Raw genomic sequence first — 17,894 nt, forward strand, 5'->3', positions numbered from 1 at the left:
ATTGTCATTATTTTATTCCACCCCATTCATTTCAGTGCAAAGGAAACATAATGCAAACGGGGTGAGGGTGGAGGGAAACATAATCAATTGTGTATTGTTTGCGGACTGAAAGCAACAGCAACAGCTAATACAGATTGGATTTGCTGGATTGATTTCTGTTCTGAACATGGGGCGTATAAGCGAACATTGGCAATTTCTACTCCTGTTTCCATTAAAATTCTCTGACATCCCTAGCAGAGCACACAATTTGGGCTAGATGACCAAATAGTCTGGGTTCTTAAAAGGCAGCTTCCTCTTTTCTTTCCCAATCCTCTTGAATTGTAACCTCTCTTGATGTAACATTCTGAAATTTGTGAGTAGACTTTTATGCTAGCAATTTCTGCTCCCATGACAGATTACGACACTTTCTGACTCAAAGTTGCCTGCTGTTGTAATGTGAGTTCTTTCACAGAAACAAAAAGTAATTCCCTACCAGACCTTCTTGCAAATCTATGGTTGCCAGGGAACTTCACACCATATTAGCTGGGTAGTCCTTCACTGCTATGGGAAAGGCATTGCTTCTGGTGTAAATTCAGTTTTTCAATTCACTTATAAACTAGGCCATAATTCACTTCTAGGCATAGGTACATTTTCGTAGTCCAGTGATGAAAACAGCTCAACCAATTTACAGCCATGCCAGCAGACCTTGTTTGGTGGTTAACATCTCCTTCAGTTTGCTTGCCATCTATTTAAAAATTTGACTTGGTAGATCTGTGATGTCCTACTGTGTACAGGACCCTGTACAATATCCCATTTGTGTTTTGTGTTTTGTTTTTCTTTCTTTCCTTTCACTTTGAGCTGAATATGTCAGGGCCTGCTGAAATATTTACTATGTGAGCCAAGACATGTTTAGGTATCTTAAATTGTATTTCTTTCCTTCCTTATAAATTATTAGTTACTATCCTGTTTATTGGGAATATAGCAAGCTGCCTTATACGGAGTCAGACCATTGGTCCATTTAGCTCAGTACTCACTTATAAGGATTTTGAGAAGGCAAGTACTTGTTTATATGAAGCCTCAGTCACCATGTAACCGATGAGTGGGGCCTAGTTGCAGTCGGAGGCGAAGCTGCTGCCTCTATCTTCTGTAGGGGCAAAGTCGCACGTCACGTCTATTATGCGCGCGTGATGCGCAGCATGAAAGGGCGGGGCTTAAGGGCCTATTTAAGCCCAGCCGCCCCTTCCTACCCCCTCTTTGCTCGCGCGACGCCCACCCCGCCCTCCCTCTTTCATGGTGTGCCTAGGGGTCGCTTCGGGGCCGAGTAGGAATTTTTATCCTGCCCACACTCGTTGGCGGGCAGGTTTTTTGCCTGCTCCACACTATGGGAGTGGGAGAGGATCGGGTTAGGGGGCGTTGCGATCAATAGGTGGTTTTGGCTGATTTGGCTAATTTGCATTGGAGGTTAATGCCCTACCGGGCAGATTATTTTAGCACTAGTGTGGGAAGGTGCGGGAAGGGAAATAGGTAAGGACAGCTAGGTGGCCCCCTTAGGCACTTTTGGACGTGATTGGCGGTTTCGGAGGCCTGTCTGTCAGAGCTTTCCGGCTTGAGGGCAGGATATGGGCTGCCTCTGGGGCCAACTTATCTCATCTACCCAAGGGTTATCCGGCCTTGGGTGGGGATGACGTAGGAAGGCCCCCCTACTCACCTACAAGGTGTGGCCTGGGTAAAGGTAAGCACATGGGCTTGCCCTTCCTCCGGCAGGGGCTGGTCGCCCGAGAGCTGTATGGCAAGATACTTGCTTATAGACAGTTCCCGCACCTAGGTTTTCCTTCTGCAGGTCACTTTAAATTGGGTTTTTGTTTAATGTAATTTAATAAAGTGGCCCTTGTTCAACCCAAGCTGACGTCTCTGTGTTTTATTTCACCCCTCGACTGCAACTGCCCTTGCTATGTATGTCAGGCAAAATCCTTCCTTTGTACAAAGGACCCTTTCACCAGATCTCCTGTTTACCACATGCCTTACTCATGTGCCTATAGTTCTCTTGACATGGTGACAGAATGATGCTGCAGCTTCATGCCACACTTCATAGGAACATAAGCTATTTTATACCCAGCCACACCATTGGACCATTTATTGTCTACATGGATGGGCAGCAGCTCTCAGCGGGCAGCAGGGTTTCAGGCAGGGGTCTCTCTCAGCCCTACCTGGACATGCCGGGGATTGAACCTGAGACCTCGTGCAGGTGCTCTACCACTGAACTACAGCCCTTGTTGGAATATGCAAAGCAATGTACAAAAATAATATTAAGAAGTAAAAAGAACAACCCCAGTTTTAAAGCTATGGAAACATATCATAGAATAGCTGAAAGAATATTATTTTAAAGCAATGGCCCTCTCCCACCCCCCAAGAGGTAGCAGCTAAAATTGGACCACTTAATTTTGGAGACTTCCAGATATGAGTTGGCCCATAATTATAGTACCTTTTAGCACTATTCACAAGGCCAGGATGAATGTGGATATCCATCACAGGATGAATGAGAAGTGTCAGTTGGTAGGAAGACTGGTTGTGTGAATCTACCCATACTGTAGATCCAATGGTTTGTGTTGTTGTTGTTTATATACCACTTTATGCCAAAATAGGCTTCTCAGAGGTCAGCTGCAAAAGTCAACAAGGCTGATATGCAGGAGATCTTTTCAATATTATTTCTTTCTGTGCTTAGCTTATCAGGAAATATAAGCGTCAAATCCCAAGAATTTTGGTCCCTAAAACATTTTTACATGTCCCTAAAACAAGAGGAGCCAAGGGATTGCATTCCTTTCTCTGGACGAGCTCATAATCACCTGTGGGAATTGCAATGGGTTTGTAACCTGGCAAAAATCACACAAAGCTAATAATTGCATGACCCGTTGCCTCCACATGGTGGCCCTGCACATAGTGGCTGTCACATCCCCTCCCCCAAGCCACTGTGATTGTGCAGTAGCCATATATATTCTTCACAAAGTGCATAGTTCAACTATAGAGTTGGTACTACAAGATGTGGCAATAGCCACTAACTGCTTTGAAAGAGGATTAGACAAAATCATGAGGATAAGGCTATCAATGGGTACTAGACATGATGGCTACATACTACCAGTATCAGAGGTTGTGTTGTTGTTGTTGTTAGATTTATTACCCACCTTCATCAAAAGGTCCCAGGACAGGTCAGAACAATATAAAATGGAATTTTTAAAACAGTTTAAAACAAATTACTACAACAACTAGAGAAGGTCCTAAAAACACATATCTCAAGTGTCAAGGCCAGGATGAAATGGTACATCTTCAGCATACGATGGAAACAACATCATGAAGGTGCCAGACGCACCTCTGTGGGGAGGGAATTCCACAATTTAGGGGTTGTCACAGAGAATGCCCTCTCCTAGGTCACCCCACCCAGAACTTCAGAGGGAGGTGGAATTACCAAGAGAGTCCCCTCTGCTGATCCTAACGTCCAGGAAGGCCTGTAAGGAAGGAGTTGGTTTTAAGATATTTGGGGGCTACGTCATTTAGGGGTGCTAGTGTGAAGAGTTTAAATTGGACCCAGAAACAAAATGGCAACCAATGCAGCTATTTTAAAACAAGGATTATATGAGTTTTAAATAGAACCCAGAATAGGAGCCTGGCTGCTGCATTTTGCACTAACTGAATTTCTGAGTCATCTTTAAGAGCAGTAGCATGTAGAACACATTGCTGTAATCCAACCTGGAAGTTATCAGAGCACAGAGTACTGTGGCCACATCATCTTTGTCCGAAAGAGGCTATAGTTGGGATCCAGCTGGAGTTGGAAAAAGGCACTCCTAGTCACCAAGGCCACCTAAGCTACGATCCTGCTCCTTCCAGGGGAGTGCAACCCAATCCAAATAGGCTGTCTTCCCACTTTCCTGGCACATGAATATGGGATACATAACATCTCTGTCTTGTCAGGATTAGCTTCAATTTATTGGCCCACATCCAGCCCATCACTGCCTTACTGCACACCCACCCTCAACCACCTCTCCTGATTCAGATGGAACAGAGAGATAGAGCTGGATGTCATCTGTATATTGGTGATACCTCCCTCCAACTCTCCTGATGACAGCTCCCAGTGGCTTCATATAGATGTTAAATAGCATGGGACACAAGATGGGACCTTATGGAACACCACAGGACAACTCCCATTGTGTCGAACAGTAGCCTCCCATAATGGCTTTTTGGAAGCAGCCCTGGAGGTATGAACAGAATCACTGAAGTACAGTGCCCCAAACCCACATCTTCCTGAGAAGCTCCAGAAGGATATCATGTCAACAGTACTGAAATCCACCAAAAGATGAAGGAGAACAAGGAGGGTCATTACCCCATCTCCCTCCCAACAAGTGATTCTAACCAACAGAGATGACTTGGTGGATGAAGTAGCAGTTACTGGAACTCTGGGGGAAAGTGACCATGCTATACTAGAGTTTTTTATTTTAAAAGAAGCAAAAGCTGAGGGTAGCCATATGCATACCCTGGATTTCAGGAAAGCCAATTTTAACAAACTCGGAACAATGATAAGTAAGGTTCCGTGGCAAGCGAGCCTAATGAGAAAAGGAGTCCAAGATGGGTGGGAGTTTCTAAAAGAGGAAATTCTAAAGGCACAATGGCAAACTATTCCATCAAGGAAAAAAGGGGGAAGACAGCAGAAGAAGCCAATGTGGCTTCACAGAAAGCTTAGAGATGACCTGAAAACAAAAAAAAAAAGGACACATACATGAAGTGGAAGGAAGGCCAGGCCACAAAGGAAGAGTACAGAGAGTAGCACGGAATTGCAGGGATGGCATCAGGAAGGCTAAATCTGAGCCTGCTTTTCATTTGCTTTGTTAGAAGCATGAAGTTTTGACCCTCAATGGCCCCTAACACAACATACCAATGCTTCACATTATATCAATCTACAGCAGCCTTCCTCAACCCAGGTGGCCTCCAAATGCTTTGAACTACAACTCCCATCATCTCAAGCCAGCATGGTCAGTGGCCAGGGATGATGGGAGTTATAGTCCAAAACATCTGGAGGGCACCAGGATGGGAAGAGGTTGATCTATGGCAGTGGTTCCCAAACTGTAGTCCATGGATCTCATGAGCTTCATTCAGGTGGTCTGCAGCATATCTGTGGATTTGTAGTTGAAGATGGCGCATCCATTGCATTGTATGTTCGTATTGATTTTTCAATGTAGTTGTGTTGCTTTTATTTTATTGTGTGACAATCTGAATTCTAATTGTAATACAAAAATACAATATATAAGGAGTAAGAAATAAGGAAGCAACAAAAATACAATTAAATATCATACAGCACCTAGCACAGCACATTACAATTGCTATAACAAGCAGAAAAAACATTAAGTGGTCTGCCAAGACCATCAGCAATTTTCAAGTGGTCCATGGGAAGAAAGGTTTGGGAACCACTGATCTATGGTATTCAAAGACTAGCAACAAAGATGACTGACAAACTCCTGTAGTTATGTGTCAGATGGATCAGCCCAGGCAAATAATCATCTAAACAAATGCAAAGTCATTTCATCAGTTCCCACTGGGACAAATTGTAATTGTAATGCCATCATCAGCCATGAAAACATCTTTGTGCAGTATTGGTTCAGACTACAGAAATACAGTCCTCTGAAAGAGTCACTGGAGAGTATGATCATCCTAGTACAACTTTTTTCATGTAAATACCCTCTCTTTGTTATATTTTTAGGTTGTCCTGGTCAGTGGACATCTGGACAGCTGGGATGTGGGGCAAGGAGCCATGGATGACGGTGGTGGAGCATTTATATCATGGGAAGCATTATCTCTCCTTAAGGATCTTGGTAAATATTTACCTTTAAACATTTATCTAACAAGTAAAGAATTATAACGCTGCTTAAACTTTTTTTAAAAAGTGGTAGGAAGTGCAGTTATTTTACCTAATCCCTGAGCATTTGCAATGCAACTATTTCTTAAAGTTTCCCCTCTTAATAGTTTTCTGCTTCTTTAGGAACATTGTGGTGCTGTTATTTTTGAAAATGTTAAGACTTTCATATTTTTGTCAGATCTGTGATCTTACAGAAACTGAAGTTTCTTTGTGTCTTGAAAGGCTCAATAAGAAAACAGCTGTATTGACTGTGGCATTACTGTGTTCATAAAAACACTGTACTAGCTGCATCATATACACTTGGGATGTCTTTTATATGGATCCAGCATGTGCTCCATGGTAATGCCCGCCATAACTCTCTACCCATTTTTACCAATAAGTCCTTCCCCTGCACTTATAGGATGTGTTTGTTTCTTTGTTTGTTTGCTTGCCGCATTTATATCCCACCCTTTCTCAAAGGAACTCAGAGCCATGTGCAGCTGGCTAGCCTATTTTATCATTACTGTGTTAGGAAGAATAGGCTAAGAGAGTGTGCAGTTTGTCCAAGACCACCCAACAAGCTTTGTGGTCCAGCAGAGATTTCAATCCAAGTGTCCTTAACCTCAGTCCAACATTCTCTCCACTACAACACACTGGCTTCCATGCTTAGCATTAATAGCATTCAAAGTTCATGTTTCAAAATAATCCTTATAAAAGCCCTATAAGGCAGGCCTGGATTTTTTTTGGGGGGGGCGGGCTAGAATAAAGTGGCTTGTCTTAGGTGACTAGGGAGTTCCTAGCTAAGATGAAATTTCAGTTGAGGCTTGCAGCTCCCACTCTTATCCACTCAAATGGGGTGAGGGGTCCAGCAGGACTCTGAATGTAAATCTATCATAATCAATTTTTTGTGGACACCCCGACTCTCCCCACCCCAGCTGAAAGTGGCCAAGCCAAACATCACACCTGCTTGCCACTCTCCCAAGCACTGAATGAAAGAGGTGTTCAGATAGAGTGATCACTTATGCATTGCCCTGAAAAGAGGAATTGCATCACCAAAAAACAAAAGAGGGAACAGATTTGCATAAAATTTGCATGTACTGTATTATATTTATAGATTTAAATAGAAATGCAATACATCTCACCATAGTGGGGAAGATTGTAAACAGGTGACTTGGATGCCTGCTTGGTCTGCTGTCCAAGTACTAACCTTCTTGCTGCCCTGGATACTTCTGGGAGGAAGGGCGGGATAGAAATTAAATAATAAAATAAATAAATAAATAAATAAATAAATAAATAAAACCTTCTTATGGTTCTCCTTAGAATCATAGAATCATAGAGTTGGAAGGGGCCTCTAGGCCATAGAGTCCAACCCCCTGCTCAATGCAGGAATCCAAATTAAAGCATACCCAACAGGTGGCTTTCCAGCTGCCTCTTGAATGCCTCCAGTGATGGAGAGCCCACCACCTCCCTACTTAATTGGTTCCATCGTTGCACCGCTCTATAATAATAATAATAAATAATAAAATTTTATTTATTAGTCGCCCATCTGTCCGAATTAACGGACACTCTGGGCGACGTACAACAATATAAAATACAATATAATACAAATACAGTCAACAATCATCTAAAACATCTTTCAGTTAATACACTATAACCTTAATCTGCCCCGGCAATCCCATAGGCCTGCCTGAATAGCCAGGTCTTTAAGGCCCGGCGAAAGACCATCAGAGAGGGGGCATGACGGAGGTCAAAAGGAAGCAAGTTCCAGAGGGTGGGGGCCACAACCGAAAATGCCCTCTCTCTGGTCCGCACCAGCGTAGCTGTTTTCACCGGTGGGACCGAGAGAAGGTCTTTTGAGGCTGATCTTGTTTGGCAGCATAATTGGTGATACTGGAGGCGTTCCTTCAGATAAACTGGGCCGAAACCGTATAGGGTTTTAAAGGTCAGTACCAACACCTTGAATTGGGCCTGGTAAACAACTGGTAACCAGTGTAGATCTACCAACACTGGGGTGATATGATCCCGCCGGCGGCTCTGCTTTATCACGCGGGCCGCCGCATTCTGTACCAGCTGCAATTTCCGGACCGTTTTCAAGGGTAACCCCACGTAGAGCACATTACAGTAGTCTAAGCGAGAGGAGACCAGGGCATGTATCACTCGCAGGAGCAGATGTACAGGAAGGTAGGGTCGCAGCCTCTGTACCAGATGTAATTGATACCAAGCTGCCGAAACCTGAGCCTCCATGGACAGCTGGGAGTCAAGAATGACCCCTAGGCTGCGGACCTGGTCCTTCAGGGGTAGTCTCACCCCATTAAGCACCAAGTCAAAATTTCCCAACCTTCTCTTATCACCCACGAGCAACACCTCGGTCTTGTCGGGGTTCAGCTTCAGCCTGTTCTCTCCCATCCATCCACTTATGGACTCCAGGCACTTGGACAAGGCATTCACAGCCAACTCTGGTGAGGACTTAAATGAGAGATAGAGCTGAGTGTCATCCACATATTGGTGGCACTGCAGCCCAAAACTCCTGATGATGGCTCCCAGCGGTTTCACATAGATGTTGAATAGCATGGGGGAGAGGATAGAACCCTGTGGCACTCCACAATTGAGAGGCCAAGGGTCTGAAACGTCATCCCCCAATGCCACCAGTTGATATCTACCGGAGAGATAGGAACGGAACCACCGTAAAACAGTGCCCCCTATTCCCAATCCCCCCAGGCGATTTAAAAGGATACCGTGGTCAACGGCATCGAAAGCCGCTGAGAGATCCAGGAGGATGAGGAAGGTATATTCTCCCCTGTCCAACGCCCTCCTCATATCATCCACCAGAGCGACCAAGGCTGTTTCAGTTCCGTGTCCAGTCCTGAAGCCCAATTGGAAAGGATCCAAATAATCTGCTTCATCCAAGTGTGTCTGTAACTGTTTAGCCACCACTCGCTCAATCACCTTGCCCAAGAATGGTAAATTAGAGACTGGGCGAAAGTTGGTCAACTCTTGGGGATCCAAGGAGGACTTTTTCAAGATGGGCTTTATCACTGCCTCCTTGAGGGCTGATGGCATTGCACCCTCTTCCAAGGATGCATTTACCACTGCCTTGATCCCTCTGCCCAGTCCCTCTTTGCAGCTCATAACGAGCCACAAAGGGCAAGGATCAAGCAAGCAAGTGGTTGGTTTCACAGTAGAGAGCACCTTGTCCACTTCCTCAGAGAGAAGAGGCTGAAACCGATCCCAGCAGACCGGAATGCAACTGGCCGACTCTGGACCACTACCTGTAACCACGGCGTGTGGAATTCCGCTCTTCAGGCGCTCGATTTTATCGGCAAAGTGTTTAGCAAATGTGTCACAGGAGGCTTTAGAATGCTCCATAGGTTCCTGAGCAACTGGAAAGACCAGGCTTCGGACCACTTGGAACAACCTCCTGGGACAACACTCTGCCGACGCAATAGAGGCAGCAAAGAATTCCCTCTTTGCTGCCTTTGTTGCCAACTGGTAGGCTACAATTGCCGCTCTAACCAGTGTCCGATCGTCTTCAGAGCGGGATTTCCGCCACCGGCGTTCTAGTCGTCTCACCTCCTGTTTCAGACCGCGTAACCGTGGTGTATACCAGGGTGCAGTCTGAGTTCTATTCAGGGGGAGAGGACGTTTCGGGGCCACCCGGTCTATCGCCCCAGTGATCTCCCTGTTCCACTCCATCACTAGGGTCTCGACCGGGCGTCCTTCAGTTAGCTCCAAATCACCCAGCGCATTCAGGAATCCCTTAGGCTCCATCAGGCGTCTGGGGCGGACCATCCTAATAGGTCCTTGTCCCCTGCGGAGGGTATGCGGCATTGAGAAATCCATATTCACCAGATAGTGATCTGACCATGACACGGTTAGTATGTTTTTTTCCTGATGTTCGGCCCATTATTCTGTGTCCTGCACTCTGGGATGATTGAGAAGAGATCCTGGCCTTCCTCTGTGTGACAACCTTTCAAGTACTTGAAGAGTGCAATCATATCTCTCCTCAGCCTTCTCTTCTCAAGGCCACACATGCCCAGTTCTTTCAGTCTGTCCTCACAGGGGTTTGTTTCCAGTCCCCTAATCATCCTTGTTGCTCTCCTGCAAACCTGTTCCAGTTTGCCTGCATCCTTCTTTTTTATATCAGCGTTGGCACTGACAATCCTTCAAATAAAGGACTCTCCTCTGATAGGTCTTCAACTGAGGAACTCCAGAGGACCTTCTAATCTTGAATGGGGTTCTTGCCAAGTCAAACGTGTCACCTCATGCTGTGCATAAGTAGCTCATGAAGTTCCCATTTTTCACTTGGCAGGTGCCCCATGCAAAGTATCAAGCAACTCAGGAGACTCTGAGGCATCTTGTCTTCACATAGGGACACACACAGAGTCAAAGCAGCACCTTGCATAGTGCTTAGAATCATGGGAGCTGCCTCTACTGACACAACAGGCATCCTGTGCAATACAGGAATGTGCCTTTGAGGCCTCTGTGATGTCACAGAGACCTCTGAGCTATCCTCTCATTTACTGCTGGTAAGAAAGACTATCTGTGTCACTGTCCAGTCAAAGGCAGCTCCTCCCACCCCATTAGCTATCACCTTTCTCACTGCTGAGAGGACACTTGTGTGGCTGGACGCTTCTTTGCTAATGTGCATGAGGGCAGTGAGTGGAGGGCAGTTGAGGATACCGCCCCCAAGAATGCCATTCCTGCATTGAAATATTATTTGAAAGCAACCCTGTGGAAGATGCTATGCCACAGTGAATTAAGCATTGTATAGATTCCTGGGGACTAAGGTATTTATTCAGCTTCAGTCTCATGGGAAACATATTTGCAGTTCAGTCTAGTCTATTGCTGATTTTTTCCCCCTTACCATAAAAGGACTTCATAACAATTTATCTGAAAGTATTTGTGAAGTTACTCATTTCATTTTTAAGGAGTTCAGCCACAGGTTGCTTTCTTTCTCCTGATTTTGGTCATATCTCATTTTCTTTAAATTAGAGGTCACTATGCTAATCAATAGCAATTTTCATAATGTAATAAATTCCATAAGCGAAATATATGTATAGTAGAGCCTTTGCCCCAGTTCACTTAGCTCGCCAGCCCTGCCTATTGCCACCCCACCAAGCATCCCTCCCCAATCAGCCCATCCCTCCCTTTCAACAAGCCACACACTACTCCTCAGAGACCCTGCCAACCCCCCTCCCCCTTGACCTTGCTAAACTTCACACTGTCCTTTGCTTGAGAGGGGGCAGGAGAGGGAGCTTCAGCTGCTGGTTTGCCTCCTGCACTTTTTACTGTGGGAGCCTGTAGCACAGAGACTCCCCAGTCCAGCCTCACTTCACCACGTCCTTCTCTTGTCATTCTCTTCCTCCTCCTGCTGCCTCCTCCTCAGCCACCCACTGTTCCTCCTCTCCTCGTTCAGTCCCCATCCCCCACCGCCTCCCCAGCTGCCCACCCTTCCTCCTCTGCCTCCTCCCCTCCTTCAGTCCTGCCCCCACCCCATCTTCCTCCCCATAATTTATTATTTATTTATTATTTGATTCATATCCCACCCTTCCTCCCAGCAGGAGGCCAGGGCGATAATGGTCATCTTGTTGCCACCCACCCTTCATCCTCTGCGTCAGCTTTAGCCTTCTTTCCTCCTTCAGTCCCCACCATCGCTCTTTATCCTAATTGGCAGTGGCAGCAGCAAATCACCAGGCTGGCTGGGGAGGAGGATGGCGGCCAGTAGCAGCATCGACTTGACAATCTGGAACCTGGGGGCAGAGGCCATGAGGCTGGCAGGCGGAGGAGGCAGTGGAGCTGGGGGGCTGCTGCCACTTATTCTGCGGCTCACCTGCACTGCCCACCCACTGCCTCTTGTCACGCTGTAGTTCGCAGCACTACTTGTCTGTGGCCAAGCAAACTGCAGCATGTAGCATCCTTACACAAATAAAGAACAGGAAGTAGTGGTCACTCTGTTGTCCCTTACCTAAGAAACTTAAGAAGCTGACTTATCCCAGGCCATACTGTGTGTCCATTTAGCTTTTTATTGGCAGGGACTCTCCACTTCTTTCCCATCACCCAATATCTGATTGTTTAGCTGGAGATGTCAGGGACTGAACCTTGGCCCTTCTGAATGCATAGTATGTGTTCTACTACTGAGTTATGGCCCTTCCCCAAACCTACAAACTGGAGGCTTTACCTATGGCAACTTATTGTAAGAACCTATATAGGAACCTAGTGAAACCTATTGCAGTGTTTACAATACTGTGTCAGTAAATTATATCAGAGTGGTTATGTTCACACTATACCAGAAAGATCACAAAAACTGTCATGGCACCATAGATGCTAAGAGCACAACCCACTGGAAGTTCTCCTGCACCATTTCCATGGAAGTGAATGGATGACAGGCTACATCAGCAAATACACAAAGTGGTTTAAAAAAGGGGGATAGCTACATACTCTGGGTTTGGGGAGATCTACAGAATTATTAGTTAGAAGCTGAGAGCTAAAGCCAAAGGACATATAAACTAAATCCTGTTTGCTGGGGTATGAATACAGTGCCTACTTTGAGTATGTACTGGAGCATTAAATGGGAACACTAATGAATTGATGGAGCACTGCATATGACTACAATAAATATCCACAAGGGGGACAACAGCTTTTGATAAAAGAACTGCTGAAGAAATGCAGTCAAATTCGTTAATGATTTCCAATTCTCCACCCTCTCGGTCTCATTGTTTTCCAAGTGCCAAAAAGTGTCGCAGCCTTAGATATTCATTCAAGGAGATTAAACTGCTGTTTTACATTTTCATTCGTTAGCAATACTAGAAATATCTGCCAAAGCAGATTAAGAGTGGGTGTATTTAAACACACACGAACATACTCTCTCTCACACACACACACACACAAGTTCATAATAACAATGAATGCCTTTAACAGCTTTAAATTAATAAAATCTGTCTTTGAATCATGCACCATATTTTCTACATAGATATTATTTAGTGTGTCTTCCTTAACATAGCCAAAGTAACACTCATATAAGAAGTGGTGGAATCAACATTGCACTGGCCAGCCTTGCAACCGGCAACCTATGATCCTCCAGATGCTGCTGGACTACAGTCCCCATCATCCCTAACATTAGCCATCCTGGCTGGGGCTGATAAAATCCAACTTCATTTGGAGGGCCACCGATCCGAACTCCTGCTTAAGAGTGATTGTAGTCGCTATGCAATTATCCACCAGAAATGACTACATTCAATGTAGCTTGTTGGCTACATTAAAAGTTTCTCAGATAGTGTTAACTATTTCGACTTGAACACTCCTCTTGACAGGACTTGATTGTTTCTGAGTCAGACTCTCCTGTGTAGTAAACTATCCATTGTTCTCACTGTGTCCCTTCTAGTTTTTGCCTTCCTGCTGTGTTGGCTCTGTTCTTGTTCCTAAATCTCTTTGCTTCTCCTTGCAAGTTATTCAATGCAGGTACCTATATTTAGCACTGTTTCTTCTCTCTTCCAAGTATGCACCAGCCTAGTCTGTGATAGGGGTATCACATTCATCTATCATTTCCATTGAGAAGAAGATAAAACTGCCACTGAATTTCTTTTCAATAGCTCCCCCCCCCCGCAGTAGTCCATAGGACCACCCAGTGCTTTCTGGTATATAATCCAGAAATTAACCAATGGGCAGAAGACAAACTACTACTTTATCATAGCCAAAAGCTGTCTCAGCTATAATTACTACACTACGTTCAGTGTTTTGCTGATTCTTTACAATGTGGTATCTGAAAGCTAAGTCTCCTTTGTGGAACACAGTGCCCTGAATTTGAGTGTTTCAACATTTGAATGTGTTACAGCTTAAACACACTGGATAAACCCAAATATCTATTGGGTTTATTGAGAGTGTGTTCTCTTGTGCCATTGATACAATTTTTTTGGCCTAAATTCTTAAATAAGTTCAGGTTTTGTGTTACTTATTTGCAAAGAAGGGGAAGGTCAAGAGAGATTTTTTATGGATTAGGGAATGTGTTTCTTTTCCATCTTTCAGTATACAAAATGTAGTCCTCTGATACTAAATTCCAATCCCAGCTTCTAGTTATCCTAAATGGGTTCTAAAGCAGTGCACATCTTATTTAATTTCCTTTTGCATTTATATACTGTCTCTCTTCACTGCTGTACTCAAGGTGGTTTACAGCCATTGAAATGACAAAACATACTATAAAAATCACATTGCTGTCGTCCTATAACAATTCAAAATTAAAGGAAAGGTAAGGCATTAATAAGATTCAAGAATCTGTTTCAGGTACAGTGTTATGAGATAATATCAAGAAAATAGAAGCAAACATCAACAATTCAAAGTCACCACCCCCATCCATTACAACCTAGGCTGCCATTCAATGCACACTTACATGAAAGTAAGTCCCACTGAACCCAATGGACTTAACTTCTGAGTAGAGATGTATTGTATTGCAGCCTAAGTCACAGTTGGGTGGTTATATTACTCAAACCTCTCTCATCTTGAGGACACACCTGTGGTTCATAAATGCAAACAAATAAATAAATATTCTCCTACCGGCATAAGAGGAGAGGTCCTGTTGTGGATAAGGAATTGGTTGAGAAGCAGAAAGCAGAGAGTAGGAATAAACGGACAGTTCTCCCAATGGAGGGCTGTAGAAAGTGGAGTCCCTCAAGGATCGATATTGGGACCTGTACTTTTCAACTTCTTCATTAATGACCTAGAATTAGGAGTGAGCAGTGAAGTGGCCAAGTTTGCTGACGACACTAAATTGTTCAGCGTTGTTAAAACAAAAAGGGATTGCGAAGAGCTCCAAAAAGACCTCTCCAAACTGAGTGAATGGGCGGAAAAATGGCAAATGCAATTCAATATAAACAAGTGTAAAATTATGCATATTGGAGCAAAAAATCTGAATTTCACATATACGCTCATGGGGTCTGAACTGGCGGTGACTGACCAGGAGAGAAACCTCGGGGTTGTAGTGGACAGCACGATGAAAATGTCGACCCAGTGTGTGGCAGCTGTGAAAAAGGCAAATTCCATGCTAGCGATAATTAGGAAAGGTATTGAAAATAAAACAGCTGATATCATAATGCCGTTGTATAAATCTATGGTGCAGCCGCATTTGGAATACTGTGTACAGTTCTGGTCGCCTCATCTCAAAAAGGATATTCTAGAGTTGGAAAAGGTTCAGAAAAGGGCAACCAGAATGATCAAGGGGATGGAGCGACTCCCTTACGAGGAAAGGTTGCAGCATTTGGGGCTTTTTAGTTTAGAGAAAAGGCGGGTCAGAGGAGACATGATAGAAATGTATAAAATTATGCATGGCATTGAGAAAGTGGATAGAGAAAAGTTCTTCTCCCTCTCTCATAATACTAGAACTCGTGGACATTCAAAGAAGCTGAATGTGGAAGATTCAGGACAGACAAAAGGAAGTACTTTACTCAGCGCATAGTTAAACTATGGAATTTGCTCACACAAGATGCAGTAATGGCCACCAGTTTGGATGGCTTTAAAAGAAGATTAGACAAATTCATGGAGGACAGGGCTATCAATGGCTACTAGCCATGATGGCTGTGCTGTGCCACCCTAGTCAGAGGCAGCATGCTTCTGAAAACCGGTTGCCGGAAGCCTCAGGAGGGGAGAGTGTTCTTGCACTCGGGTCCTGCTTGCGGGCTTCCCCCAGGCACCTGGTTGGCCACTGTAAGAACAGGATGCTGGACTAGATGGGCCACTGGCCTGATCCAGCAGGCTCTTCTTATGTTCTTATGTTCCCTGGGGAGGTTAGGCCCCTGATGACTTTTAGGGAGACAGTGAAAGCATTTTTATCCTACTTGGCTTTTGGTGGTTTTTAATTTCAGATTGAAGGTGAGAACTCTCCTAATACTATATTTTGATTCTGCTGTTGTATTGTGGAATTTTATTTTCTTGTTAATCCCGTTGGGAGACCCTTGTTAGGGAAAAAAGGCGGTGTAAAAAGTTTTAATAATAACTAGCATTAGTGGGCTTGAGCTAAAATAGCCACTCCCAGAGTCGCTGTTCAAAAATGAGGGCTCCACCTAACTCTTACCAATGTTCTCCAGTTTGATCTTTACTCGCAGGCTACCAACCATACGCCAAGAGCCAAAGGCCTTATGTACGCATGGAGCAGGGAGGAAACAAAGACACTCTCAGGCACTGGCTGACTGCAACAAACTCCCCCCAGTCTTCCAACCGTTGCCACTTATTTGATAGTTTCCTTCCTAGATTACACAAAAGTAATTTGTTATGTTAGTAACTCAGCCTAATTACACAAAGAATTTTAATGAAAGCCACTCTAGTGCAAGACAGCTATTTAAGCCAATAAAATAGTAAACACTGTTGCTGTTGTTTCCTTTAGATTAAAAAGGGGGAAATGTTAAAGATGCATAGCCAGATCCTCAGATGCTGAAATAAGCAAAGAAAATTTCAAATGTTCAGACTGATAAGCCTTGTTCATGCAATCACCTACGTAGAAATTAATGTAGGGGTAGCCAACATGGTGACCTCCAGATGTTGCTCAGCTTCCATCAGTCCCAGCCAGCATGGCCAATAGATAGAGATGATGGGAACTGTAGTCTAGCAACATCTGAAGTGCACCATGATGGCCACCCCTAGATTAATGTGTGTTGAGAAGAGTAAAATCATACTTGCTGCCCCCCCCCATCTAGGGATGGGGGAGAAATTTGATTCAGTTCACATTTAAAGGTGAGCATACCTAATTTGCACTTTGAGAAACAGTATGATAAATGAAACACAGCCATCTTTCAAAAATTCACACTTGTCCAAATTTTGCAGTATAGTTCTCCAGCCAAATCATGTGTACAAACAGGTACATATTGAGGCAAAGTGTGCATAAAAATGCATATATAAGTGAAAATAACATATGAAAATGCATCATATTAGAGATATTTGATTTGCAAAAATGTGGGTACAGGCGGGCCCCGCTTATACGGCAGGTTCCGTTCCGGACTGCTGCCAGAAAGCGGAAACCGCCAAAAAGCGGAACCCATTGAAAATAATGGTGCGCGTTGCGCAAAAATGGCACACGACGGAAAAAAAGCCATAAAAGCGGAACAAGCGCCTTAAAGCGGAGACTTTCCAGAACTGAAAGCCGCCGCATTAGTGCAATGCCGAAAGGCGAAACGCCATAAAGCGGGGCCCGTGTGTATTAGGTAAAATTTCATATGAACATGTATATATTAGGAGAAACTCATACTAAAATGCTGATGAATTTTCATGAAGCCTTTTTTTATTGCAAACTGATGTGGATATGTGGATGAATTTAATAGTGGAAAAACAAGCAAGCAACATTCAGGGTCCCTCCCCCTTTCCATGCTTTCCTTTTTACATAGGAATGTAGGGCCAAAGTGAATTCAGATTCAGATTTGAGGAGTACCCCTCCCCTCCCCCCCCCATTTTCTACTTCACAGTTCACATATTTGGATCTTGGATACTTCGATGTATCTGTTAACTTTGCTTTGGGTTTTGTTGTTGTTGTTAACTACCTATTTGGGTTAATATTTTTATCAGCTTACTAGCTAATCCATGCTGTGTGGTGAACACTTATAATACAGACAAAGCAGCCAGGAACACTTACGAGTTGCAAAATGCAAGCAATCAAAATAAAGGAAGAAATGAATATGTGTATGCAAGGGTAAAGCACAGACACCATCAGTAGAGGCTGGTGCCTCTGATGTCAGTGGGGCAGAACAGAGCTTGGAAAAGTTACTTTTTTAAACTACAACTCCCATCAGCCCCAGCCAGCATGGCCTCTGGATTGGGCTGATGGGAGTTGTAGTTCAAAAAAGTAACTTTTCCAAGCTCTGGCAGAGAATCTGCTCCGACTTTAGTCTGAACTTTCAAGGAGATTTCCAAGGTGCTTTCAGCTGTCCAAGGTGCTTTCATGTGGCAGCAACTGACTCAGTGGAGACCAGTGGCTCCAATGTCAGTGGGGCAGTGAATCCACTCTGGGCTTTAGTCCGAACTTTCAAGGAGCTGTCCTGCACACCATTATGAAACATGCAAT

At 44.3% G+C, this 17,894-nt stretch overlaps 1 protein-coding gene across 9 annotated transcripts in view; it reads left to right on the forward strand.

The window, feature by feature from the left end:
* CPQ (carboxypeptidase Q) overlaps positions 1-17,894 on the forward strand; it is a 272,115-nt gene that overhangs the window by 142,266 nt on the left and 111,955 nt on the right. For all 9 annotated transcript variants that reach the window (XM_061603538.1, XM_061603548.1, XM_061603525.1 and 6 more), the window contains exon 5: positions 5,723-5,834. In XM_061603538.1, coding sequence (XP_061459522.1) covers positions 5,723-5,834 — 112 coding nt within the window. The remainder of the gene's footprint in view (positions 1-5,722; positions 5,835-17,894) is intronic.

This window comes from Rhineura floridana, chromosome 1 (genome assembly GCF_030035675.1).
Source record: "Rhineura floridana isolate rRhiFlo1 chromosome 1, rRhiFlo1.hap2, whole genome shotgun sequence".
Taxonomy (NCBI): domain Eukaryota; kingdom Metazoa; phylum Chordata; class Lepidosauria; order Squamata; family Rhineuridae; genus Rhineura; species Rhineura floridana.